General features: G+C 39.4%; 1 protein-coding gene across 5 annotated transcripts in view; it reads right to left on the minus strand.

The window, feature by feature from the left end:
• Nucleotides 1–1,230: 1,230 nt before the first annotated feature.
• LOC100294726 (hepatitis A virus cellular receptor 1) overlaps nt 1,231–26,640 on the minus strand; it is a 31,857-nt gene continuing 6,447 nt past the window's right edge. For 3 of the 5 annotated variants that reach the window (XM_010807546.4, XM_024995274.2, XM_024995271.2), the window contains 7 exons: nt 25,912–26,130; nt 17,874–18,092; nt 13,921–14,016; nt 10,624–10,682; nt 7,066–7,138; nt 6,178–6,214; nt 1,231–3,956 (listed from right to left, as the gene is read on the minus strand). In XM_010807546.4, the coding sequence (XP_010805848.1) occupies nt 3,854–3,956; nt 6,178–6,214; nt 7,066–7,138; nt 10,624–10,682; nt 13,921–14,016; nt 17,874–18,092; nt 25,912–26,130 (806 nt within the window). In that variant the 3' untranslated portion in view covers nt 1,231–3,853. The remainder of the gene's footprint in view (nt 3,957–6,177; nt 6,215–7,065; nt 7,139–10,623; nt 10,683–13,920; nt 14,017–17,873; nt 18,093–25,911; nt 26,131–26,640) is intronic. The other 2 variants (XM_024995272.2, XM_024995273.2) reach the window with 2 other exon arrangements.

Consider the following 26,640-nt stretch of genomic DNA (forward strand, 5'->3'; position numbering starts at 1 on the left):
GAGAATGACAACCGGCCCATCTTCAGCCAGCCACTGTACAATGTCAGCTTGTATGAGAATGTCACCGTGGGGACCTCAGTGCTAACAGTCCTGCCCTTGGCTCCGCCGGCTTTCACAGAGTTGCTCCTTGCAATCAGTCACCTGGTGCTTGAGGCCCCATGGGCCCTCCTGCAGCCTCTAAGGGCCCCACAGAGAGCAAGGCCAGGGGCTCTGGCCTTCTGGACCCGAAGAAATCCTCTTCATCCCCCCAGCCACCTTCCAATGTCAGGGTGAAGGACACCCAGGCAGCCTGTCTCTCACAGGGCCTGCAGCCATATGGATGTACTGTACCGCAATAAGAATGAACAAACTGTAGCCACACTGAACATGGATATATCTCACAAAAATATAATACTTCAGGGGGGTGCTCTACATGAAAGAATACTTTTTGTATGATTCCCTAAGTGTAAAATAGATGCAAAATGGATCTGTAGAAAAAGGGATCAGCATAGTGGTCATATGGGGCAGTTCTGATGTCATAGGATGTTCAGGGGAAAGTTCTGATGTCATAGAATGTTTTGATTCTTCATCTGGGCGCTGGTCACATGGGGTGTGCTCTTTGAAAATTCATAAGACTACACCTGTGACTTGTGTACTTTTCTGCATATTATACTTCAATAAAAAGCTTATACAAAAAAAAAAAAAGAATACTGTAATGGGTTGCCATTACCTACTCCAGGGGATCTTCCCAACCCAGGGATTGAATCCATGTCTCTTGAATCTCCTGCATTGGCAGGCAGATTTTTCACCACTAGCACCACTTGGCTGCGGCTGCTGCTGCTGCTGCTAAGTCATTTCAGTCATGTCCGACTCTGTGCAACCCCATAGATGGCAGCCCACCAGGCTCCGCCATCCCTGGGATTCTCCAGGCAATTGGCAATCCCCCACAAATGGTTAGCTGGCCCCAAATGCCATGTTTGAAGAGTTCCGCTCGGTCAGTGTACCTGTTCTTCCCTTAGCATCGTCGGCACCAGAACTGAGCGTGCTGCAGTTTCCCTCCTACTGAATGGAGTTTCTTGGGAACTGGAGGTCAGGGTTGTTCCCTGCTCCATCCCCAGCACCTAGAGGAGTTCAGGCACCTTGACTCTCAACTCTGGTCCCACTTGCCCTTGTCCTGTGAAGCCCAGAGCTTCACAGGGAGTTGAAGATGCCTGGCCTCAAGTAAATGATGAAAATAAGAAAACAAGTCAGTTTCCAAAATGAAAACAAAAGTGTGTTTAATTAACGAGTGTACATATGAATGAAAGTCATAATGAGGAATCTCTCACACTTTCATGTACTCATAAAATTATCTTCATAGCCATTAGTGAAAATACTTTTTAAAGATGCACAAAATTTTCTAAGTTCAAATATATGATTTTAATTATTAATATACCAGTTTCCTAGTGCCCCAAGATCAACTGTATAAAATGTAAGCTCATCATCTCAAAAGATCAAAAGCAAGTCAATATTTTCTATATGATTGGTATATATACAGAAAATAATTTAGTATTAACTAAATACCCCCTTTCCCTCCTTATAAATCATTCTTCCCCTTAGTTATAAACAAATTTTTCTACAGTATAAGATAATAGCCAAATTACCCAGTATAGACTTTTCCAAAAGAGAAATGTAATTCAAAAAATAATAAAAAGGGACCATATACCAAGAGATTTGCAACACCATTGAAATTATTTTCTGAACACTGATCGTAGATCTCCTTCCTATCACTACAGACTTCACATAAACACACACAAAACTTTGCATTTCTGTAGTGTTTTTCACTTTTATCTTTCTCCCAAAAAGAAATGTCATTGGAATTACCACTGAACACCAATGTGTGTGTGGAAATAATTCTAAATATGTGTAAAAAAAAAAATCAGCACAACATTGTAAATTAACTACACTTTGTTTAAAAATATATTAAAAATTTAGGCATAAGGAAGGATTTACCATAATGTCACCCAAATATTACTGGTGTGAGTTAGGATTAGAACTCAAGTTCTGTCTCTAATTCTGAGTACCACCTGCTTTCTCCCACGCCCCAGGTCTTGTTCCACAGAACGCTACTGGGTATGCCCGGAGTCACTGTGCTCAGGGGTTTCAAACAAATTTTGGAAATGCTGGATTAAACAACACTAAGAAGATTTCCAAATCCGTAAAGTGCCATCATAAAACTCCAGAAAGGAAAGGGAGAATAGAGCATGAATCGTAAATTAAAAGGTCCACAAGACACAAAGCGGGTACAAACATGAGGCTGTAGGTAGGGCAAGGGCTGAGGGATGCTGAGCATCTAACAGGGCCCTGGCCGCATAGGGATGTCACCCACTGTTGCTAGGGCTTTCCTGACAAGTTACAATTTGGGGCATCAGTTTCAGATCTCTATGGTTATGCATATTCTCTTGAATTAAAGAAACAAACATCATAGTTGGAACATAATTTTTTAAACTCTATCAGTCCTGTCCCATTTGTGAAAGCTAGTATACAATGTTTATCAATCTTCTTTGCCCAAACAATGTTTATTCAGAGTCATATTAATTTCTGAGAATTCCACAGAAGTGTGAAAGCCATTGCCTTCAAAAACAACCATCCAGCCCTCATGGACCACTTTGGTGTCAGTAACTCTGAACACCCCCTAAATAACTCAAGCATGAGTTATGTCAGGGTTTATTCAAAGCGAAATTCTTTTCCAGCCTTCTTAACTGTTCATGTAGAAATGCTTCATAGTGACTAAAATATCCTTACTTTTAGTCTTCAGCTAACTTTTCTGGAAAAAACAAAAATTTAATTGAGATGTGAAAAAGATACAACATGGGAATTGATTCAATACAGAAAAGACCCCTTATCCTTCCAAAAGAATTTTAAGAATAAAAGTGGTCTGAGGACAATTTAGCCTTTTGGTGGAAACTGGTTAACACTCTCAAACAACACTACTATATTTGCAAACTCACTTTTCTAAGGCAGAAAGCCTTTTTTGCTACTCTGCCCCTCTCCTTTTCCCTTATATTTATTTCTGCCCTGCCACATTCTTAAGATTCCATCAGAGCCTGCCAGTTGTCTACATAAACACCTAGAACTGTAGTACCAATGTAGCAGAAACAGCGTAAATCACATGGCAATGGAGTTTCTTCCCCTGGTGTCTCCGTGGACCACTCACTTCCTTATCTTCTTCTAACTGCTAAAATACCATTCTGGTCCCAGGGAAAGCACTTAATGCCTTCTATTTCCAGATCCCTGAGAAACAAGATCTACCTATAATGGCAAAATCACACTCACTTCTATTTTCCCAATGGGTAAATAAAAATCAGTACAATCCCATGATTTGAAACCCTTGAGGTCCTCAGGAATCTAACATTTGGAGTCACTTAAATAGAAAAAAGAATCATGAGATGCTTTCATGTTAAGTCCTTTAGTCCCAAGCTGGGTTTGCTGATTTTAAGCTGTATTCATTTCTTGACAGTTTGTTAACCAAGGTAGAAGTGTGTTATCTGTCTTCTCAATGAGAATTCTTGATGGGATAACAGGATTCATAGGGTCTAAAGAGAATGTACAGTTCTAAAGAGTACATTTCATGTTTTGGAGAGGGATCTCCAATGACCAGAAAGATTGAGCCACTTTTAGTATAAAAAATTAGGACTGTGTGACAGAGGTTGACTGTGCACAGATGAGCTAGACTCACTCTACCCAATATCCCTGACTCCTTGGAATGCCATGGGAAACTGACCAAAAAACTGTCCTGCTGCTTGAAAGGACTCTGACATGGTGATATCTGGTCACTGTCTTCTACAGTGAAGGACATAAGACCTTAGAAGGCCACCAGATCTCAACCTGTGACTTAGAGAGCTTCATCCATAACGTAGATGTTGTCTTCTGCTCGGACAGGCTTCATGGCTGCATTTTTCAAAGCTCCAATGTGAGACTCTTTCAATGGAATCATACTGCAGAAAGAATAACACAAGTAAGAGAAAAGCACCACTTCTCAAGCATGAGCTGCACAGTTGTTTATGTTCAGGCAAGACTAGGTATTTGCATTTCCCAGATGCCAATTCCACAGCCTATGGAATGAAAGCTTTCAGAGTTGTGAATATGAAGTTGCAGGAAAGTCTTAATAATGAGGTGGAAAACCTCAGCAGTCATTAAAATTAAAAAAAAAAAAAAAAACACCCTGAAATTGGTATCTGTCAAGAGACTCATATAACAGAATAAAAAAATGAAAAATCTAAGACTAGTATCAGGCCTCAAATTAAAGTATTAAACTAGGATGCACATTCTCAAAGATGGTCAGGAACTGGTTTGGCTGGTGTTTTTCCAACTGCGGACTGAGACTAGTGAGGGTTAAATTAAATCTATTTAGTCGTCTATATCTTGTACTTAAGGTGAATATATATATCTAAGTATACAAAATATTAGAGCTACTGGATATAATAAAACAGTACTGTTCCACATAAATCTGCACTGGATCATGGAGTCAAAAATCTTACCATGTCTTACGTGGAAAATTAGAAAGTCATGGGTTACTTGATTTTGTAACATGTACACTCACATATCAAGTATATGAAAAGGTCATTTGTGGAGTTTTGATATTGCTGCATTTTTAGGATGTATATATAGTCACAATTTTAATTACCTAAGCCTTCCCAGAAATAATATGTAAGGCACTGAATTTTCATTAAACTCTGATCTTTAAATGAATTACTTATACATTTGTGGAAGCAGTTTAAGTGTTGGTAGCTCAAAATAAGTCAATGTGATATAGCTCCTCCAAAAATAAAATTATTAGGAAATTTTCCTTTTTGTTTTGTGTTGCTTGTCTATATTATATATTATTTTCTGCAATAAATATTTTCTTTTCTAATTATGAGATAAAAAGTGAACCTTAAAAAAAACCTTAACAGTGAAAGGACAAAAATGAACTAACAGGATGCTATTTTTCATACTTTTAGGTCCATAGGGAGTATTTCTTTTCTTCCATTCTTGGAAGCAGATAGTCAAAAACTCCTAAAAGTCTGGGTTTTGGACTCTAAAAGACCTAAGATGGAATCTTCTACCTGCTGTGTGATGTGACCTTGGATGCCACTTAACATCTCTAAACTTGTTTTCCAATTTGAAACCTGAGATTAATACAAGTGCCTGTCTCACAGGTTTATTGCTGTGAAGGGCATGCCTGCAATAAAAAGTCAGCATTTATGGGACACTTGCAATATGCTGGGGACTGTTCAAGGCATGTTCTGTGGACTGGATCATGTGATTAACTCATACATAAGGAAGGCTGTGTACAAACATCCAAAGAAGGAAAACTAGGAGTAATGGATGGCAGCCTAAGAGGGATGGATTTTATCAAAGAAAGACCTTGCTTAAAGCCTAAACTGGACCAGACGTAGCAGGCTATTTGGATTTGGAAGTAGGTAGTGGGTTCCCACCTTTACAGGTGTTTGGGAAAATGACTACAGGGATGTATACAAAGAGGATTTAACTTTTCATTGGCCAGAGGGATAGATTTGCACAACTGTAAATTCAAATGCCTATGAGGCCACACAGCTAATGTAATTAGCAGAGCAGAGCAGGCTGGGTGTGGAACAAAGGGCAAGGCTGCGCACTATGGAGGATTGGAGGCCGCTGCCTTTGTGCATCTTCAGCCTGGAGCTGTCCTCCTCCAGATCTTTGCAGAGCTGCCTTCTGCTCCCTTGGGGCTCACTCACATAGTCTCTTGTCTGTCTCTGTATTCCCCATGGTATTTCTCTGGAAGTTCTGTAAGTTCCCTGCTTATTCATTTATATGTTTCTGTCTATTCTTCTCATCTCTTCAGAGAATATAATAAGAATTCAATAAACAAAGCACTGAATGAAGTCAAATAACAAACCAACAACTCATTCAAATGGTGCATCAAACAAAATGCAACGTAGTCTCTTGTTTTAACAGGTACGGTGAGAAGTGCTTTTCTGTAGCAATTCTGGCACAATTTCAGGGAAATAGAGATGCTAAAATCATTACTGGAAGGTCGGACAGCTGTGGAGGTGCTCAATAAACTAGATTTTTCAGAATCCTAGAGTATAAAATGGAGAGCTCAAAAGAAAAAGAGGATAGGAACAAAGAAATTTCCCACATTTTTATCAGAGTAAGAATATCAAAAAGCATTGACAAAAAATCTTTCAATCTTACCATAGTAGCCTCATCTTGTTACCCAGGCAAAGAGATCCTAAATTGTGGGAAAATTAAGAGAAAATTAAGCTTGTAAGCCAAAGAGTTCATGAGATTTCTTTTTTTAATCAAACAAGCATATTATTTCTGTTATTACTTTAATATGAACAAAATCTATATGGACATCAGAGCCTTAAAAAGTTAACTTAACAGAAAGAATGTTTTAAAACAGAAGGAGAAACAAATCAATCTGGACCATTCTCTTATAACTCCAGGTTAACTTTTCTTGAATCTCTAGGAGTCAAATAAGCCCCTTGGTGTAAAGTATCTTGTGTTTATTATGATTAGTATATTCATCCATATGCCCTAGCTTACTTTAATATGATCATATTTCAGTGTAATAAAAATGGGTCATTGTTTTCTCTCACAGATGACAGGTTTTATACACACACACACACAACTGGTGGAAGGAGACCAGGAGGCACCGGAGGACTCTTGTGAAATCCTTTGCTCTCCTCCTGGCTCTGAAATCATGTACTCTCCCAAAGTCTCATGAGCTTCTTCTGTTAAGTGGGTGCTGTAAAACCCTCAACAATTTTACCTCCTATAAGGACAGAAGTTGGTTCTAGAGAGAATGAGAAAAAGAGGAGTGAAAAGATCTTATATATTATACTGGTTTATTGACTTCCAAATCCCAACTCTACTCAACCAGTGCTAACTCTCCATATTTAATTTCTTCTATGGAGAATTCAAATATAATGTTTCTCTTTATGGGAAAATAGTTTTAAGATTAAAAAAGAACAAGGAAATAATCAAGTAAGTTGTGTGAAATTGAAATCATGTGAGATGTAGGACTACAGGCAGCTTATCTCAAAAATACCCCTGTAGGCACAGTCCTGAGTGACTTACTTTTGCTAATCATGAATACCAAAAGCATGAGCAATAATACCACGACAATAACAGAGATTCCAATGTAGATTCCCTTGTTGGCGATCATCCATGGATCATGTGCCAGCATCACAGGTTAATGAAACATCAGCAGATAAAAAAAAAAAAATCTTGTTAGAATTATGGATAGAAAACATTTCTGAAAGTAATGTACCCAGACACATTTATCTTTATTAATATTTGGTTAGTTCTGGATCATGAGGGGTGAGACCAAATGATCTGAATTTATAACCATATGGGGAAACTCTAAGACAATTTAAAATTCAAAATGTATTTGGAAATGGTAGAAATGTTGTATATCTTTCTTGGTGTAGTATTTACAGATGTGTATACATTTGACAAAATTCAAACTATAATCTTCAAATGAGTCTGCTTTACTATATGTAAATTACACATATTTTTAAAAATTAATAAGGTATTTTCATATATAATCCTCTTATGATATTAGAAAAGAAAACAATTTTTGTTCATATATAAGTTAATATGGTGGTATTACATTTATGTGCTCAGTTATTGAATTTGGCCTTTTGTTAGAGAATTCTTTTTTTTTTAACCTAGAATTCAAGATTCTATATATTTCTTTATAAGTAGACTTGAAGTAGCTGCTCATATACATGGTGCTGCTTAGCAATTAAAATTCTGCACAACTGGAAAAAATACAGTTTTATTTCAGCCTCCTGGTGTGGCTTATAAGGAATCACCTCTTGCGGTAAACCCCAAAATACACCAGGCATCATGTTCGACCCTTTATATAACTTAATCCTAATCCTAAAGATGTCCTGCAGGGAAGGTATCTTAACAGAAGAAGAGTGGAAGACCAGAGAAAAAGATTAAGTCCGAAGTCTCTTCCTGCGTTAGAGTTTAAACTCTGGAGCCAGAATTTCAGCTTAACTTTTACTTAGTTGCTAAAGCTATTTAACCCCTTTGAACCTCTGTTTCTCTGTCATTAGCAGATTAAATAAGGTTCTTGGGAAAGGTACATTATGTAGTTCCTGATGAACAAAATGAGGAATACAGAGGAGGGTGACTTAGCCTCTGAGCTATCCTTGCTTAAAGGGGGGAATAGCCAGTGTCTTGGGAGGAAAAAGCTGTGTTATCACCTTACTTGTTGGCGGTAAAGTGGTTGGATGGAATATGGGATGACAGGAAGCAGGCTTTGCTTCATTTAAAAAAAATATGTTACATAAACTTTTCAGGTTCATTTTAGAATATGCGGCTCAGAGAGAAAAACAAAAATCAATCATAATTCCAACATCTAGAAAAGCCACTATCACCATTTTTCATTAAATATACTCCTCTAGAATTTTATTTCTCCAATATTTCTACTAACAGAAACAGTGACCATATTCAATATATACTACAGCATATACAGTATTTCATTTGTTTTTGTATATATATATATATATATATATGGCCATATCACACAGCATGTGGGATTTAAGTACCCCAACCAGGGATCAAACCTGTGACGTCTATATAGAAAGTGTGCAGTCTTAACCACTGGACGGTCAAAGAACCCTACACTATTTTAAAAGTTAGTTTTTTCACTTAACAATTGATACTATTTTCTCATGTCAGTAAATACACTGCGGTGACAACATTGTTAATGGGCATAAGAGGGCATGCTTAATTGACTAAGTAATTAATCTCATTATTGAATATTTAGGTTGTTTATAACATTCCATGATTATAAATAGCAGCAATGAACATCTTTTCTTATACATCTTCACATATTTGCTCAGTTCTCTCCTTAAGGTAGAGTTCAGGAAACTGATTTAGTACTGGGACAGAATATATGCTGTGTGGTTTTCAGGACACCTGGGAGACACTGCAACACCTTCAAGTCAAGACACCAAAAAGCCCATGATTTTGCTACAGCCTATTGTGAACTTGCTTCTATATTGCTTGTTGGTTGTTGTTGTGGTTTAGTTACTAAGTCGAGTCCAACTCTTTTGCAACCTCATGGAGTATACCCGCCAGGCTCTTCTGTCCAAGGGATTTCCCAGGCAAGAATACTGGAGTGGGTTGCCTTTTCCTTCTCCAGCACATCTTCCCACATCAAACCCATGTCTCCCACATTGGCAGATGGATTCTTTACCACTGAGCCACCAGGGAAGCCCAGATATAGCTTTTACTTTCTGCTACACATACCTGTCTGGCAGGTAGAAAGAATCTCATAATTTAGTATATTTGTTTCTTTTTTAAATCCAGCATAATCTGACTATGTAACAATACAACAGTCACTTACATGGTGGCAGTTCTGCTATTTAACAGGCATAAACAAATTCTGTCCATATCCATCAGATCAGTCAGTGCCCATACCGTGAAAGTGATTAAAATCTTGTGGTGGTGTTCGCATTGTCACTAAGGTATGCAGCATAGGCCATTTGACCTCATACTAAATAACCCCATTTTCTTGAGCTGGACTTTTACAATGGCCATGCTGCAATTACTCACCACTTATGATCAGGATTACTTCATACCTAAACTCTTTTTGTTTATTGCTTCTAAGAGTTATTTGCACACAATAAAAGGAAAGTTGTTTCACCCAAGGGAGCCAAAAGAAAACAACCTATTAATAAATTCTTCAAAGAATTCTTCAAAGATGAGGCTTTGATGAACTTCATGAGACTAGAACTCCTTAGATTTTTCTCTCAAGCTAACTGTGAAAATGTATGAGAACATCCTACAGAATCACAAAGTTGTTCAAGACCTTAGGACCTGAATAAGTCATCATACGGGGAGGATTATACATAGAAAGACTTAGCAGTGGCCTCAAAATTTCTCTCTAGAAGGACAATTAACTTGGAAAAAGATTTTAGGGGCATATATTTAAGCAAGCACACTTTCACTGGCATAAAATTTTGAGTTGGGATTGCTCCCATTCCACCACATCACTTCAGGGCATGTTATTTCTCTAACAAGGATCACAGTCTTCCTTGGTAGTAATGTTACTCACTATCCTTGAATTAATTCATTCTTTTTTCCCCAATTTTCTGGCCAGGAGAAAGTCTGTAGTGGGTGTGTTTATGTGTTTGTGTCGTGTGTGTGTGTGTAGAGTACACCATTTTTCAGGTGTTTCTAACAAACTAGTGCATCTATATAAAACTTTTTAAATTAATTAAAGCATCTCTGGGCTTCCCAGGTGGATCAGTGCTAAAGAACCTGCCTGCCAGTGCGGGAGACTCAAAAGATGCGGGTTTAATCTCTGGGTCAGAAAAATCCCCTCGAGGAGGAAATGGCAACCCACTCCGGTATTCTTGCCTGAATAATCCTATTGACAGAGGAGCCTGGAAAGTTATAGTCCATAGGGTTGCAAAGAGTCAGACATGACCCAGTGACTGAACACAAAGTATCCCTATTTAAGAGTCAGATTCATTTCTTCCTTTGTTTTATGGATTACAAAGAATCAATCTGTGGACTAGTCTAGCTTTACAAATAATAATCTCTAAATGTAACTTGCTTCCAGGGAGACATACAAGTGAACAGAGATAAAAAAATAGAAAGGAATATGCTTACAGTTTGAATGCTACAACAAACAGCACTTGGAAACTTTATCACAGTGTGATTCCCACCTGCTAAACAAGAAGGAAAATTAATTAGAATTATAAAGAAATATTAAGTTTTCACTGCAAACACCAATGTATTCACATTGTCATCTGGTATGAATGAGAAAAGTTGAATAATCATATGGCCAGATACTGTAGGCATTGCAGGAATTATACCAAGTCAATGACTTTTATTAATTTAACCTGCAACCTGTGTGTCTTAACCATTTTATCATGCTGCTTCTGCTGATGCTAAGTCGCTTCAGTTGTGTCCGACTCTGTGTGACCCCATAGACGGCAGCCCATCAGGCTCCTCCGTCCATGGGATTTTCCAGGCAAGAGTATTGGAGTGGGGTGCCATTGCCTTCTCCACATTTTATCATGCGGAGATAATGAAACCTTTTTTTGTCTCTATGGAAAAAGGTGCAGGTTCACAGAAAGTTTACCTACAATTTCAAGGAGTCATAGTGGCCCATTCTCAGAGCTAGGTTAAAAATTACCATTTAAGGGAGGTGGTCAGATTTTTCACAACAGCTAAGAAACTGCCAATGAGTGCTCAGAAGCCATTGCGTACCAAAGAGCAGAACTACCCTGTGCAAAATGGATGTTACATTGGTTTTACATTTAAAATATGAGTGAAATGCACTAAGATATCCCAAACAGGTGGCATCCAGCTCCTCCATTATGCGCCAATGTGCCCAGATATTGATCCAAAAGTGCTATAAAAAACATGTTACGTCAGCCCCCAAGACAAATATAGTGTATATAGTGTGTATATATTTATATATATACTATATGTATATGTATATAGTTATCCTATGTTGGCCTTGGGGCTGAGATAACATATATCATAAATATAACAATATCCTGTAATATAATGTGTTTTTATATTAAAGTTTTAAGTAGTATCCATATACATATTATGTCTTAAAGTTTTGAATATTCAGATTTTAATAGTGTTTTGAAATATCTCTTTTGTCACACAGAACATATACTGTTGACCCTCCTAAGCAACTATAGGTCAAATACAGAATTCTCTCTTTACTGAGTATCTGTTCTATATTAAGCACTCTACAGAATGGGTGGTTTTAAAACACCAAGGATTTGAGTCAGATAAAATTTGACTTCAGTGTTGACAATGTCCCTTACCAGTATGACCTTGATTAAGGTCCTTTACATGTACATTACATATGTATGCATGTAAATGTATAATTTTCTAACTTGGGTAACCTTGAACTGCAAGCTGTTGATAGTACCTGTTTCAGAAAGTAGTCACATTAGATGATGCATGTAAGGTGCTTAATAGCATATTAGAAAAATAGGAGCAATGGAGTGGGGGGACACCATGCAATGGACTTTCAAATATCCTGTCCTTCATTCCTTACAAACTTGCAGTGAGGAATGAAACAACTTGCCCATGGGTGTGCAACTTGAATCTGCCATGGGCGGGCAGTTGAACTGGAAGCTGCTTGGCTCCAAAGCAGAACTAAAGGTCCTTCCCAGTCTGGCAATGGCAAGAAGTAAACCTGCCCTGAAAGAATTAAGTGAGATAACGTACAACAGTTTATTGGCACATTTGTCTGAAAAGGTAGGTGTCAGGCCATATGGTGACCAAAATTCCTTCCAGACTAACACTGCTTGCTTTGGGAGGCTTTAATTCACTGAAGTGTGACTCGGGCACTGTGAGGATTTGCCTGAAGGGCCTCAGAGATGCTGTCAAGACGGCAGCAGTCACAGAAGTCGTGGGGACACAGCTGCTGCAATGTCTGTTCCATGCTGCCAAGTCTACTTGACCAGGTTTTAGTGCCATATTTTAGAGAATGATTTCCCATTTCTTACTTTGTTCTTCCTCTTAGCCTAAAAGTGTTGGGTGCAATTGCTCCAACTGCTCTTACCTGTATTTTAATCTGCTTTCTTTTTGATTTTGAGTTCACACCAAGGATTCCACTTTCAAAACCAAATGTAACTATTAGCTAATCCCAATTTAAATTGGTCCCATTCTGAGTCCCTGGAGAAGGCAATGGCAACCCACTCCAGTACTCTTGCCTGGAAAATCCCATGGACGGAGGAGCCTAGAAGGCTGCACTCCATGGGGTCACTAGGAGTCGGACACGACTGAGCAACTTCACTTTCTCTTTTCACTTTCATGCACTGGAGAAGGAAATGGCAACCTACTCCAGTGTTCTTGCCTGTAGAATCCCAGGGATGGTGGAGCCTGGTGGGTTGCCGTCTATGGGGTCACATAGAGTTGGACATGACTGAAGCGACTTGGCGGCAGCAGCAGCATTCTGAATCCCACTGCATGTTCATTTTCAATTAAGAGTTTCCTTGAATGATTGGCAAAAGGTAGGCCATACTTGGTGTCTGCTACAAATTAGCAACTCTTGATGAGTCATATGCATGAGGAGTCTTGCAAAGCCTAACCTTGCTTGGATGCTTCACAGGTGCAAGGACACATAAGCCAATGCTGCATTACAAAGGGGTTCACATGTGGCACTCCCCAAATTTACCACTATGGGTAACAGAGTTAGCTGGGAAAGATGACAGGACTCAGCACTACCTTTCTCCATCACAGGAAAGACAGACAAATCTTACATCCCAAAGAATATAGACCTGCCCAAATTAGGGAGAATAGGGAATACTTAAGGGGTGGAATAGCAGAATCTCAGTGGGGCATGCCTCTGTGATGCTGGTGTCCATGTCCTCAACCCATCTCAAAGGGCCCACATGGAATGAAAGCTCGACAAGGCAGCAGAGGAGCCTCATGGCTCTGTGTAGTTTCTGGAGGAAACATAAACAGGTGACTAGTTTGGTCTGGATCAGCTTACTTTGGATTTAATACTTTTAAGGCTCTGTCCAGGGAAGTGAGCCAAGTAATAAGTTGAAAACAAAGCTGGTTCATTTAATTTAGAAAAATATGGATATGCCTGTGAATATTTTCAGGTCAGACAAGTTTCCTATGTACTCAGTTAAACATACTTCTAGACATTCTAAGTAATAATCATAATTGCCACTCTATCACTTACATTTTAACTGTGCCCTAAGATTTTTTTTTCAGTTAATCCTTGTAAGAGTAAGTAACATTCAATCCATTTTCCAAAAGGGTAAACACAGATTCAAAGATGGTAAGATATTTGTTCTAGTTGCATAGCTAATTGGAGTAATCAGTACTGGCACTCAATTTCAGACTTGTCTTAATTCAGAATATGTGCTAATATCTATCAAAATTTAAAAGCTCCCAGCTGTTCTGAAAAGAAACTGAAGTTACCTGTTGTGGAAGAGCACCATGGTGAGTGCGTTACATTTGTTTTATGTGAGCAGGTAGACTGGGTTCCTGTAGTCTGCGTGGGAGACGATGAAGAAGCTACAGGAATGACAAGAACAGGAAAATGAGATTCAATTTTATGGAGGAAAATTTCCACCACCAAGAAAAATAACAGAACTAAAATCAGGAATTACCCTTTTACACTTTCTTAGAGAAAAATTCAAGGATGGCCATGAGTGATTGCCCTGACATATAGATATTTCATTATCATGGAGAAATCTGTTCTAGATGATGATCTAGGGAACTTAACAAGAGACAGAATTACTTCATTTTCTATACACTTAAAATTCCCCTAAAGCCTACAATCGTGCATGTTAAGAAGGACACCCAGTTATCTTGGGTTCATCCAGTGCTATTAAAAGTTTGTGGAGCAGGGCCTTGGAGCGGGCATTAAGCCAGTACCTTCACAAGAACCTCAATCTGGATTTCCTGACCTTATTCAAGTTCCTAATTATCCATCTACACATCCTTCCAGGGAGATGCACATATTAACCAGCACAGAAAATAAACTAAGAATATCCAAGTTCTTGAGGTTACATTAAGGCAAAGTACTGTCCAAAGTCTGAGTCTTGGTAAAGAGTCACAAACCAATGTTCCTGGCACCCTGGTTCCTTCTGCAGTTGTGCTCCGGTCACCCCTTTCATAGGACTGGTATCCGGTGTTATTAACTCATCTTTCATTTCTCACCAAAAAACTTCACTGGGATTTCTCAGGGCTATGTTTCCTTTTTCCTTCCTTGAAATCTCTCCTTTATTTTCTATCAGACATCTCATCTGATCTGCAGAGTTGACCATCTGTCTCTTAATAAGATTGTTATATCCCTTCCTATGAGAGCAATGCAGAATTGCCAGGCAAGTTAGTGGTGCTGCTTGAACAAGAGTTCCCAAACCTGGACTTTCCTTATTGCCTCTCATTGGTCTTCTTTTCACTTGCTCACCATGGACTTCACATTTCAACACCTTTACTCTTGTTCTTAGCAGTCTTTGTTTTTTGTGCAATTTTTTATTTCTTTGTTTAGTCATTGCTTCTGGTAGTAGCATTTTGGTTTTCTCTTTTGTTTGTTTTGCTTCCCCCAGTGCTCAACTCTACAACAGGATGTGGCTCACTTTAGGAACTAAAACAGGGCAAGAGAAAGTCAGGTGATCAGAGTCTTTATTCAACTTAAATCTGCGAAAGACCTTTTTTTGCTTAACTTCTTTCTCTAGTTTGGGCCTTTGTGGGCATCTTTCTTTTCTCCACTGCTCCTATGACTTAATTTTTGTTCATTTATTTAAAAACTACATCTCTTTTTAATCAGAAGATAATGTAGAAAAATGGCTCTGATGAACCTATTTGTAGGCCAGCAATGGTTTTTCCAGTGGTCATGTACGGATGTGGGAGTTGGACTGTGAAGAAGGCTGAGCGCCGAAGAATTGATGCTTTTGAACTGTGGTGTTGGAGAAGACTCATGAGAGTCCTTTGGACTGCAAGGAGATCCAACCAGTCCATTCTGAAGGAGATCAGCCCTGGGATTTCTTTGGAAGGAATAGTGCTAAAGCTGAAACTCCAGCACTTTGGCCACCTCATGCGAAGAGTTGACTCATTGGAAAAGACTCTGATGCTGGGAGGGATTGGGGGCAGGAGGAGAAGGGGACGACAGAGGATGAGATGGCTGGATGGCATCACTGACTGGATGGACGTGAATCTCAGTGAACTCCGGGAGTTGGTGATGGACAGGGAGGTGTGGTGTGCTGCGATTCATGGGGTCGCAGAGTCAGACACGACTGAGTGACTGAACTGAACTGAACTGAACTGAATAGAAACACAGACATAGAGAAGAGATTTGTGGAGACATCAGGGGGAAGGAGCAGGTGGGCTCGTATGATTTTACATCCAACCAGTGCAGGAGTATTTTAGGTGACCAGCATGGACAGGGTCGCAGAGCATAGAGAGGAAATGGATGTAAGGACAAATACCCCTGCAGTGGGTCTTCTTCCGTGTTCTCCTCCTTTCTACCCTGTAAAGCTCAACTGTAATCTCAGACTTTGAGGGAAATTATCAGGATACATGTAATATTCAGTGAGTTCTATTCACACAGAGGTCCTATGGACAAATACACCAAGACTTTCTTTCTGAACCTCTGCTTTGAACAAGGGCCATAACTTACACGTGTTCCCCAAACCAGGAGCACTAATCCATGCACCTCAGCAGACACAAACTATTAAGAAGTAAATCAATATTGAGAAAGTCAACAGATGCTCTAATGTGTTTGCTGCCTGGAAGAAAACTTTTTTTTTTTTTTAATAAACTTTCATGACTCTAAATCCACAGTTTTAACCTAAAGTCCTCTCTTCCAAACTCAGATCAAAGTCCAGTCCTTCAGATCCTTCCTAGTTGAATACACACATGGTTCAATGTGAGTGAATTGAAATCATTGTGTTCCATCAGACGTTTTTGGCTAAGAGGTTGTGATATTTCTGTTAGTTCTCAGATTCCAGAGTCACTTCAAAGTGTCAAAGAGTTGGGGAGGCTTTGGGAATCTCCAAAGGTAAAAGCTATCTTTTTAATCCAAAAGATAGAAAATTTGATCATAAACGGGTCCTCTGAATGGCAAGCTATTTCCCCACCCGTAAGTCAAATTATTCTCCATTTGTATTAAACCTAAACTTTCATCTAACAGAAATCTCAAGTATAAACTCTGGACCCTGAATTGAAAAAACAAACCTGTGCATTTTAAATCTCTTCAGTCTTTAAATCTGATGTTTACTTTATTACAGTATGAGTACATTTGCTGCTACATAAATATATTAAAGAGTGCTAGAAGCAAAACTGTGTAAGTCCTTGACACCCTGAAAAGACAGGGCAATTGTATAAAGGGGCTTCCAGTGAAGATGTCAGATCAGGCCAAATTCATTCAAATACATGCTCTATGATCAGGATAGAATGCAGAGAGGCTCCAAATTCAAATTAATGGGACAATCTAGACTCAACCATTTTCTATTCATGTGATTCCCAATGATGAACTTAGACACTGTGTCTCAGTCTTCACAAATATAAAGTAGGCCTGAGTCACACCTACAGTGCATAGGGTTATCATAAGAATTCAGTGGATTAATACTTCAGAAGTGGTTAGGCTGGTTCCTGACTCAGGAAACAGAATAAATATTATCTTCACTGAAATTTTCTCCTCAGGTGTTGAATTGGGCCTCAGAATGGATTAAGTGATCTCTATTCACAGCTCATTGTAAGGACAGATTCTCATTTACCTGACCTTGTTTTGCTGTTTGTACTTTTCCCTCATAACAACGTGTCAACTCAGCCAAGTCTGCCTTTCCTTAGATGTCCAAGACCAGTGGTCTGACTTGTTTTGTATTAATGAATTCCTTTGAGAATGAGATAAAGAGTCACAAGTCCCCTTCATTCTGATATGCTTGTACTTCCAAAAGGTGAATGTAACAAGGTATTCTGAAAGTGAGAGTCGCTAAATCATACTGACTCTTTGTGACCCTATGGACTATACAGTTCATGGAATTCTCCAGGCCAGAATACTGGGGTGGGTAGCCTGTCCATTCTCCAGGGCATCTTCCCAAACCAGAGATCGAACCCAGGTCTCCTGCAATGCAGGCGGATTCTTCACAGCTGACCCATAAGGCAAACCCAAGAAAACTGGAGTAGCAAGCCTAGCCCTTCTCCATCAGATCTTCCCAACCAAGGAATTGAACCAGGGTCTCCTGCATTGCAGGCAGATTCTTTACCAACTGAGCTATCAGGGATAGGAGTTCACAAACTCTAAAGTCAGATATGGAAGCCTGTGAAGAATCCTTACTCTAGACTATACCTCAGCCTTAACATTGTGCCCAGGATGGTCTATATCCAATCCTTTAAGGGCTTCTGGGCTCAGAAGCACAACTGTTTACCTGGCTTGACGTCGTCTGTGGGTGTTGGCTTTGGAAGAGCAGAGGTAGAGGCCCCCGTTGTCATATGAGTATCCGTGACTACTGTGGTAGTGCTGTTCCCTTCTGGAATGGTGGTGTTCATTGTTGGAGGAGTGGTGTAGGTTGTCCTTGGAATATTGGTAGTACTGGTGCTTGTGCTTTCAGAAGTGATATTGGGGCTCACTGTTGTCATAGGTGGAGCTAGAAATCAACATGAAAGCAAGGGTTCATCATACTGCAGGAAAGAAGAGCCTGTGAATCAATACAACCAAGGAAACTGTCCTCAGGCAGAAATGAACACTTATCTCCCATGAACCCAGACTTCACATCATTGGTCAACTAGAATCTCTGACTGAGGAGTGAGTGAAGACATGGTCACAACAAGAAAACAGCTGCATTGAAAGGACAAAATTTGGGGAGGTATGGACATAAAAACAATGATACCTGGGATTTGTGCTGAACAATTTGTAAAAACTAGTCATGTATATTATGCTTATGTATCTAAATAAACATCTGTGAGTAAGGGGAAGATGTCTAGATCCTGAAGCTGCATTTGTCTTTTCAGTGGTAGGACCTAAATAGTAGCTCCTAAGAAACAGACTATTTACCAAAGAAATGCCATTCAGTCAGTCAGCGTTATGAGTACCCTTCCAAAAGACCTGCATCCTAAATGCAGATTAAGTCACACCAAGAGCATATGCTAGATAACACATGCATTATGCACTTGGTTAGAAAGTGGACTAGATGTTTTAAGGTTCCTTTCTACATGAGAGATAATAACCACAGGTAATAACTTTGGTGCTTTCCAGAATCAGAAATCCTGTGGGATTCCAAACTACTTATTGAAGTCCTCAGAGATACCCAGAGGAAGAACTGAAATTAGAAGTGAGTCAAAACACAGTGCCTGGCACAAGAGCCAAAGTTATAGGGTAGACTCAAGAATGGGGACTTTTTTCCTCAAGGGACATCTATTTTGCCCACAAGTGGTATTCTCAGTTTTCAACTCTACAAAATGTAAATTAGAACATCAAGTCTCTTTAATACGAGACAACTGCTGTGAACACTCATTTGAGGAATTCAAGCAGCTTAATTTGGAAACTAGCCAATTTTGCCCTCAAGAACAAAAATTTTTTTCAACAAGTATTTATGTACAAGGTATTAGTAAATATTTTAGTATTTGGGAGTCCTGTGATCTCAGTGATAACTGCTCTGATCTGTCAGTGTGAAAATATCCATTAATAGTATATACGTGAATAGCTGAGTCTGTGTTTCAATAAAACTTTATCAATCTTTTGGTGAGCCTGTTTTACAATCTGATCTGGTCCTAGAGCTACAATTTGCCTCAGTTCAGTTCAGTCGCTCAGTCGTGTCTGACATTTTGTGACCCCATGAATCGAAGCATGCCAGGCCTCCCTGTCCATCACCAATTCCCAGAGTTCACCCAGACTCACATCCATCGAGTCAGTGATGCCATCCAGCCATCTCATCCTCTGTCGTGCCTACCCAAGTCTAAAAGTTTAGTCAGAGGTTTTGATGAAAAGCACACCCAAATCCCCTCCATTCTTTTTGAAATCAAATCTAGACAAAAAGAGGAAGCAAGCAAAAAAAAATCCGACCAAAGGACTATAACAAGGAAGAAGTCTACTTGGCTTTTTTAACTAACTGTCTTCCTTGGTGGTAAATATTTCCTGAGGAAGAAGCTAGGAAGCTAAGGGTAGAAGAAGATGCTGAGGAAGAGCCTTAACAGAAGGTTGAAAAGTAAGTTCATCCTGTCAAAAGTGCAAGAAAACTTAAGCAAAGAATTGGATTGGAGGCAGAAAGTCACTTTGGCTCAGTTATGGACTGGTTTCCCTCTGGACAGGGGCAGTGAATTTGTAAATATTCATGTATTAAAGATTTCTGAGCACTACAAAATTTCCCTAATTTCCTTCTATGTCATTTAAAAATATATTCAGCTAGACCAATCATATAATATCACAACTCCAAAATGATCTCTTCACAAACCAATCATATAATATCACAACTCCAAAATGATCTCTTCACAAGCTGTCTCTTTTCCACGTCTCTATGGTCAGCCTCTTTGGCTTCCATTAATTGACTCCTAGAGGCAGTTTCCCTAGAGTCAGTGTCTTCTGCATCTGAATTGACCTTATTTTACTTGCCTTCATCAAGGACACAGAGTACAAAGTTGGAAGACTGCAATATCAAATTCATTGAAAGCAAAAAAGAGACATAACTTATGACGTCCTGGGTACAGTGTTCTATTTTCAATGGAAGACTTTTGCGGGAGAACATTCATTAGGAAAGAGTACCAGAAACCAGGAAATCCTGAAGAACCTTGTCCTTTCATCAAGAGGTAAGAAAAAGTAGGATGTCTACATCAAGATAGAAAAATGTAAACTTCCCTGATTTTTTTATTTCACAGTATTCTTAAAAAGTACCAGTGAACATTTATTGATATGCAAGTGTTTTCATATTGCAATAAGCACGTTTTAATTTTTAAAGAAGTAATTTAGTGATATGGTGTGAAATGTGCTTCAAAAAATCCAAGACAAGGCAGATGGAAGAGGTGAAACTATATAGTATAAAGGCCCATACAGTGTATTTGCAACAAGACTGAACTGGCCCCTGTTAAAGCCAAAGTATACAAATACTTGACCAGACATTATATTGCCTATTTTATACATGAGAAATTCTCTGTAAGTCCTAAAATGTTAGGAAAGGATATTTAAAATTTCTATTAAGAAATAATCTCAGAGAAAAGGACAGTTCTTCAAGTGGAATAAATTCAGCTCCATAAAAATGTTTACTATATCTCAGTGTGGAACAGTGAATGTTTTTTCATGAACCAGCTAGCACTACTGAAGGACTGCTTTAGGAGATAGCAGTCTTTTCTGGCTGGGAAGTTCCTCTAGCTTAAGGTCTTGAATCAAGTTTAGTGTTAACACCTCATTCTACACAAATACAGTTATTTGTGTAGATAAAGTTATTTTATCCCAAGAGTGATTAGAAAACAAGATTATAGGAACCTCTTCTTTCCTTATTAATGAATGAAGAAGTTATATCAAACAAAAAACCATGGAAGCTCCCAGCAAGTGATCAAAGTAAGTAGAAATACAAGCTCACGTGTCTTAATACACAACTCTAGGATGTCATTGAACTACCCTTTCTTCTCAAAACGGCAGCAATGCAAGCCACTGTCAAGAGGAACTGCACTCTCTGTGCTCAAAGAAACATTAATTTCACAAATATTTCCTTTTAGCTCATAATGTTTGGAACAAGAAAAGTTTGGGGCATAATGAGGGACAAGAAAGGAAGATTCATGTGTAATTTGCATAGGAAAATTTCCACTGCCAACAAAAATAACAAAACAAAAATCAGGAATTACTCTTTGACACTTTCTTAGAGAAAAATTCAAGGATGGCCATGATGCATTACCCTGCCATATAGATCTTTTATTATTATTAATAAATCTGCTCTAAGTGATGATGTGGAGAGCTTAACAATAGACAGAATTATTTCACTTTTTATACTCTGAGAAGTCCCCTAAAGCCTACAACCATGCATGTTAAGAAGGACACCCAGTTAAACTTGGGTTCATACCAGTGCTATTTCATGTTTGTGGAGCAGGGCCTTGGAGCTGGCACTAATACACTCCCTTCACAAGAACCCCAATCTGGATTTCCTGACCTTATTCAAGTTCCTAATTATCCATCTACACATCTTTCCAGAGAGATGCACATATTAACCAGCACAGAAAATAAACTGAGAATATCCAAGTTCTTGAGGTTACATTAAGGCAAAGTACTGTCCAAAGTCTGAGTCTTGGTAAAGAGTCACAAACCAATGTTCCTGGCACCCTGGTTCCTTCTGCAGTTGTGCTCCGGTCACTCCGTTCATAGCACTGATATCCTGTGTTATTTAACTCATCTTTCATTTCTCACCAAAAAACTTCACTGGGATTTCTCAGGGCTATGTTTCCTTTTTCCTTCCTTGAAATCTCTCCTTTATTTTCTATCAGACATCTCATCTGATCTGCAAAGTTGACCATCTGTCTCTTAATAAGATTCTTATATCCCTTCCTCTGAGAGCACCGCAGAATTTCCAGGAAAGTTAGTGGTGCTGCCTGAACAAGAGTTCCCAAACCTGGATGCTGAGGTCCAGCCCCGGCTGATCCAGGGTATTCAAAGGAGAGACGGTGTTGGCGATTTATTTAAATATTAATTAGAGATATAAAGAGTAATAGCATGAGGATAGCTCAGTAGGAAAATTCAGTGGAGAAAAGAGGCTGAGTAGCTTGGTTTACGCGGAAAATCAATATAACCTGTGACACCAGGTTAGCTCTGACCACGGAGGTCGCAGGTGCCCTCTCGAATAGCGGAAGGTGCCCCACCTTAGACACCTTCTCAAGTGGGTCTTAGAAGCCCAGGCAAATAAATAGTCGCAGAGGACCTCCACGCTCCAGATGGAGACTCAGCCGGAATGTGAAAAGAAAGAATGACATGGGGAGACCAAGCTTTGGTGAGCAAGGCCCATAGCTTTATTTTCAACAGGGGCTTTTATACCCTAAGTTACACATAGAGGATAATAGGGGATGTGAAATCATGCAAAGTCAGCAGTCTTTGATCCTTATCAAAAACCAGGGTTTCTTTCCTGCAAATTTACCGTATACAAATGGTTTAGGTGATTTACATCATCTTCTAGCCAGAAGGCCTATTAACATTTTATGACTCTTGACAAAGATTTGTCAACCGTAAGACTTATTTTCTCTAAGAGTAATTATTTTAAGGTTTGGTGCCATCCTCTGAAGGTGTTAGATAAAGTTGCATTCCTATAGGGCAGAGGTGCAGTGGGTTTACAACAAAGGAAAGAATTTATTACCTTAAGGGTCTAAAGTTGCTAACACCAAGGCCACTACTTATTTTTTCTACATACCAAGTATATTAATTAATACACATTCAAGGATACAATACAGGGGATGTGGAAACTTGGCAGCAAGCATTGGCTCATCAACGAAATCTTTTACTAGTTTTATTCTGACAGTTTCTAACTCTCTGAGAGGCTCTAAGCTATTTGAATATCTTAAGCTTCTGGTGCCTCTCAAGGCTGGGAGACTGTAAACAATCGTATGCATAGCTGTAGGAGTCTGGGTAAACTTGTCAGGCGAGTTAGAGAGCTATCTGAGGGGTTTGTATTTAAACACTCCCAATGCCTAGGAACTTTATTAATTGGAGCTGTAAGTTAACTTTTTGTCAGAGAGAGTGAGATGGTGGTGGGGGACAGCCCCCAGTAAAGTCAGAGGTGAGAGCAGAAAGCAGTTAAGTAGGCAGACTCTGGTTTTTTGGGGGTAGATGCTCGAGAATATCCAGGGGCACTCCTGAGGCTCGATCCCGCCTTTTCGTATGCCAAGCCTCCTTCCTCATGACCTTTGCCATGAGTGGACTGCCTCTTGCCGGCTCCCAGCACCTGGACTTTCCTTATGGCTTCTAATTGGTCTTCTATTCACTAGTTCACTGTGGACTTCATATTTCAAAATCACCTTTAACTCTTGTTCTTAGGAGTCTTTGTTTTTTGTGGAATTTTTCATTGCTTTGTTTAGTCACTGCTTCTGGTAGTAGCATTTTGGTTTTCTCTTTTGTTTGTTTTGATTCCCCCAATGCTCAAATCTACAACAGGATGTGGCTCACTTTAGGAACTAAAACAGGGCAAGAAGAAAGTCAGGTGATCAGAGTATTCAACTTAAATCTGCGAAAGACCTTTTTTGCTTAACTTCTTTCTCTAGTTTGGGTCTTTGTGGGCATCTTTCTTTTCTCCACTGCTCCTATGACTTAATTTTTGTTTATTTATTTAAAAAAATACATTTCTTTTTAATCAGAAGATAATGTAGAAAAATGGCTCTGATGAACCTATTTGTAGGCCAGCAATAGAGACACAGACATAGAGAAGAGATTTGTGGACACAGTGGGGGGAAGAAGCAGGTGGGCTCGTGTGATTTTACATCCAATCAGTGCAGGAGTATTTTAGGTGACCAGCATGGACAGGGTCACAGAGCATAGAGAGGAAATGGATGTAAGGACAAATACCCCTGCAGTGGATCTTCTTCCGTGTTCTCCTCCTTTCTACCCTGTAAAGTTCAACTGTAATCTCAGACTTTGAGGGAAATTATCAGGATACATGTAATACTCAGTGAGTTCTATTCACACAGAGGTCCTATGGACAAATACACCAAGACTTTCTTTCTGAACCTCTGCTTTGAACAAGGGCCATAACTTACACGTGTTCCCCAAACCAGGAGCACTAATCCATGCACCTCAGCAGACACAAACTATTAAGAAGTAAATCAATATTGAGAAAGTCAACAGATGGTCTAATGTGTTTGCTGCCTGGAAGAAAACTTTTTTTTTTTTTAATAAACTTCCATGACTCTAAATTCACAGTTTTAACCTAAAGTCCTCTCTTCCAAACTCAGATCAAAGTCCAGTCCTTCAGATCCTTCCTAGTTGAATACACACACGGTTCAATGTGAGTGAATTGAAATCAATGTGTTCCATCAGACGTTTTTGGCTAAGAGCTTGTGATATTTCTGTTACTTCTCAGATTCCAGAGTCACTTCAAAGTGTCAAAGAGTTAGGGAGGCTTTGGGAATCTCTAAAGGTAAAAGCTATCTTTTTAATCCAAAAGATAGAAAATTTGATCATAAACGGGTCCTCTGAATGGCAAGCTATTTCCCCACCCGTAAGTCAAATTATTCTCCATTTGTATTAAACCTAAACTTTCATCTAACAGAAATCTGAAGTATAAACTCTGGACCCTGAATTGAAAAAACAAACGTGTGCATTTTAAATCTCTTCAGTCCTTAAATCTGATGTTTACTTTATTACAGTATGAGTACAGTTCCTGCTACATAAATATATTAAAGAGTGCTAGAAGCAAAACTGTGTAAGTCCTTGACACCCTGGAAAGACAGGGCAATTGTATAAAGGGGCTTCCAGTGAAGATGTCAGATCAGGCCAAACTCATCCAAATACATGCTCTATGATCAGGATAGAATGCAGAGAGGCTCCAAATTCAAATTAATGGGACAATCTAGACTCAACCATTTTCTATTCATGTGATTCCCAATGATGAACTTAGACACTGTGTCTCAGTCTTCACAAATATAAAGTAGGCCTGAGTCACACCTACAGTGCATAGGGTTATCATAAGAATTCAGTGGATTAATACTTCAGAAGTGGTTAGGCTGGTTCCTGACTCAGGAAACAGAATAAATATTATCTTCACTGAAACTTTCTCCTCAAGTGTTGAATTGGGCCTCAGAATGGATTAAGTGATCTCTATTCACAGCTCATTGTAAGGACAGATTCTCATTTACCTGACCTTGTTTTGGCATTTCTACTTTTCCTTCATAACAACATGTCAACTCAGCCAAGTCTGCCTTTCCTTAGATGTCCAAGATCAGTGGTCTGACTTGTTTTGTATTAATGAATTCCTTTGAGAATGAGATAGTCACAAGTCCCCTTCATTCTGATATGCTTGTACTTCCAAAAGGTGAACGTAACAAGGTATACTGAAAGTGAGAGTTGCTGAGTCGTGTCTGACTCTTAGTGACCCTATGGACTATACAGTTCATGGAATTCTCCAGGCCAGAATACTGGGGTGGGTAGCCTTTCCCTTCTCCAGGGCATCTTCCCAAGCCAGAGATCGAACCCAGGTCTCCTGCAATGCAGGCGGATTCTTCACAGCTGACCCATAAGGGAAGCCCAAGAAAACTGGAGTGGCAAGCCTAGCCCTTCTCCATCAGATCTTCCCAACCAAGGAATCAAACCAGGGTCTCCTGCATTGCAGGCAGATTCTTTACCAACTGAGCTATCAGGGATAGGAGTTCACAAACTCTAAAGTCAGATATGGAAGCCTGTGAAGAATCCTTACTCTAGACTATACCTCAGCCTTAACATTGTGCCCAGGATGGTCTATATCCAATCCTTTAAGGGCTTCTGGGCTCAGAAGCACAACTGTTTACCTGGCTTGACGTCGTCTGTGGGTGTTGGCTTTGGAAGAGCAGAGGTAGAGGCCCCCGTTGTCATATGAGTATCCATGACTACTGTGGTAGTGCTGTTCCCTTCTGGAATGGTGGTGTTCATTGTTGGAGGAGTGGTGTAGGTTGTCCTTGGAATATTGGTAGTACTGGTGCTTGTGCTTTCAGAAGTGATATTGGGGCTCACTGTTGTCATAGGTGGAGCTAGAAATCAACATGAAAGCAAGGGTTCATCATACTGCAGGAAAGAAGAGCCTGTGAATCAATACAACCAAGGAAACTGTCCTCAGGCAGAAATGAACATTTATCTCCCATGAACCCAGACTTCACATCATTGGTCAACTAGAATCTCTGACTGAGGAGTGAGTGAAGACATGGTCACAACAAGAAAACAGCTGCATTGAAAGGACAAAATTTGGGGAGGTATGGACATACAATTTATAAAAACTAGTCATGTATATTATACTTATGTATCTAAATAAACATCTGTGAGTAAGGGGAAGATGTCTAGATCCTGAAGCTGCATTTGTCTTTTCAGTGGTATATGACTAGGACCTAGATAGTAGCTCCTAAGAAACAGACTGAGCGCTGAAGAATTGATGCTTTTGAACTGTGGTGCTGGAGAAGACTCTTGAGAATCCCTTGGACTGCAAGGATATCCAACCAGTCCATTCTGAAGGAGATCAATCCTGGGTGTTCTTTGGAAGGAATGAT

The sequence above is a fragment of the Bos taurus genome, chromosome 7 (assembly GCF_002263795.3).
Source record: "Bos taurus isolate L1 Dominette 01449 registration number 42190680 breed Hereford chromosome 7, ARS-UCD2.0, whole genome shotgun sequence".
NCBI lineage: Eukaryota > Metazoa > Chordata > Mammalia > Artiodactyla > Bovidae > Bos > Bos taurus.